General features: G+C 38.6%; 1 protein-coding gene across 1 annotated transcript; it reads right to left on the bottom strand.

Annotated features, from left to right (window-relative positions):
- Positions 1-394: 394 nt before the first annotated feature.
- LOC138307015 (probable G-protein coupled receptor 139) lies at positions 395-1399 on the bottom strand. Its single transcript, XM_069247641.1, has one exon. The coding sequence runs from the start codon at positions 1397-1399 to the stop codon at positions 395-397; it is 1005 nt and encodes a 334-aa protein (XP_069103742.1).
- Positions 1400-2301: the final 902 nt, after the last annotated feature.

The following is a 2301-nucleotide window of genomic DNA, read 5'->3' as shown; positions in this document are numbered from 1 at the left end:
AAATTTACAAAACAACATCCCATGACAAAACAGAACAGGCGTCATAAATAATACAATTTTACAACTAAAAACATTACAGTAAAGTTCAATCTTTGCATCTTCCGACTGATCTTTCCGATGAAACTACAATATGGACATTTTGATGCAAAAACAACAACTTCTAATAGGAACGAGGTGCCAATAAAATTGGCATGTCTATACTCCTTGCCTTTGGCCCATCGTCGTTAAACATTTTTTTTTCTGTTGAGGTAGCCCCACAAACAACATTCTCATATGACCTTGTTTATTTTGGGCACTCCCATATATATACATACCTTCCTCATGTATGGCCTTGTTTGTGCAGAGTGCCCCCATACACGCTATTCTAGATATATGTGACTTTCATTTTTCAGATCTACCTACGAAAACAACGCCAGAAGGAAAATCCTTCAATGCACCTTTTTCGAAACATTTTACCAGACAGACCATACAATACGAAATTGAAAGAGTGGTTCACTGTCACTCCGATATATGACATAAAAAAGGGAATCGGTATCAGCTTCTGGACGCCGTCCCAGTTTTCGTTCTTGAAGATTGCGAACAACGATATGGCTAAGAATGGCAGGAAACAGAGGATGAAGAAAGCAGAGACTGTGAACAATATGGTGACTGTTTTCATCGTTGCGTGCTTTATATTGGTTGTCGCCGGAACGTTGGTTACATTTCCCGCCACCATATCTTGTCGTCTGCTGGCTGAGTGATAGATAGACCTGATAATGAAGATGTTCAGTACACTTATCAAGCAGGTTGGAATGAGAACATAAACCGATATATCAGTGTAGAAGCCATATTTGAAGCAGTAATCGTTGGCAAACTCGGGTACCATACATGATGTGTAAGAGTCGTCCCATTCGAGGCATACGATGGGGAAATTGATGACGATTAAAACCAGAAACGCAACGCCGGTGGATATCAGCGCGCGTTTTCTAGTGCAGTACTGTTGGACTTTAAACGAATGACAAACAGCGATGTAGCGATCGACTGTCACTAACACCGTTATCCAGGAGGATAAATGAGAAAATGTTCGTAAACATGCCTCAATTGGTGAGCAGATGATTTGTAGGGGGACCTCAGACGTCACCTCATTCAGGAATACAGACAACCCGAAAGCCAAAGCTGCCACATCTGAAAGTGCAAGCATGGCTAGGTAAAGATAGAACGAGCTCTTCGACAGCTGAATCAGTATTATTGATGATAAGCCGTTGCCTATGAGACCCAGGGAGGATGCAACTGGCCAGATAATCCCATGGAAGTAAAACTCCAGCTCACTGAATACATCGCCGTCTTTGTTAGTAGCATTGTTGATTGTGGCACTTTCATTAGACCATACTGTTGAAATGCTGATATTCCTATCCGCCATACCTCTGCTGAAATAAATAAAAATGAATGTTAAGGATAGTTACTGCAAACCAACTGATTATCGCGTACTATTAATTTTCGCGTAATATGTGGCTGGTAGAAAATCGCGAACATGATTCACGAATTCACTAAATTGTTATAAATGCAAGTCATATATAATAAGTTTAGATCGCAAAATTACATTATAATGAAAAAAGTTGTTTGGCAAGTTGTTTGGCATAAAAAGTGAAATTAAGTCCCTCAAAAATAACCTAGATTACAGTGTAAATGACAATTAGGAATTCACGCCCTTTATTATACGTATTATGGAACACATTTTCTTGATCCTTTTTGTATTAGGTCTATGTTCAAATGCATCGTAAGGATTTTAATAGATTCATTATTCTCTTGTACTTCACAAGAATTTCCCCTGGCTGCTAAGGATAAGATAACTCTATGTAACAGGATGTTACAAGACAATTACGTTATATCACCAGTACATGCGGCATCACCGCGACGTGCATTGTTGATGACGTCCTCAATTTTGACGCATAACGACGTTCCTGTGATAATGGCGCGATGAACAATCTTTTACTCGGGCTTAGATATCCCTGTCCACTTGAAAGACCTAGGTAAGATACTATTATTCCGTGTGTCTTCTGGGAGTTAATTCCAAAGGTTGATACAAGCAGGTTAAAAAGGCTTGATAGAAGATTGTTCTATAGCAGTCGGGGTTTAATTCATTTTTCAAACTTTTTTAAACATAATATGAATTTAAGGCAAAGCCTCAGAAGAGCGCAGCTACCTGTAAAAGATTATAACATCATAACTTCATACTGTCTATTTTTTCTACGAGATTAACAATAAGATATTTCACTGCCATGCACATACTATCGATATTTAGAATATAGTTCAATATGCTTC

Source organism: Argopecten irradians, chromosome 14, assembly GCF_041381155.1.
Source record: "Argopecten irradians isolate NY chromosome 14, Ai_NY, whole genome shotgun sequence".
Lineage (NCBI taxonomy): Eukaryota > Metazoa > Mollusca > Bivalvia > Pectinida > Pectinidae > Argopecten > Argopecten irradians.
The sequence above is the reverse complement of the archived record's forward strand: the minus strand, read 5'-3'. Positions and strand labels throughout refer to the sequence as shown.

Excerpts from the sequence above, each read along its gene's own strand:
- LOC138307015 (XM_069247641.1), bottom strand. The coding sequence starts at position 1,399 with ATGGCGGATAGGAATATCAGCATTTCAACAGTATGGTCTAATGAAAGT.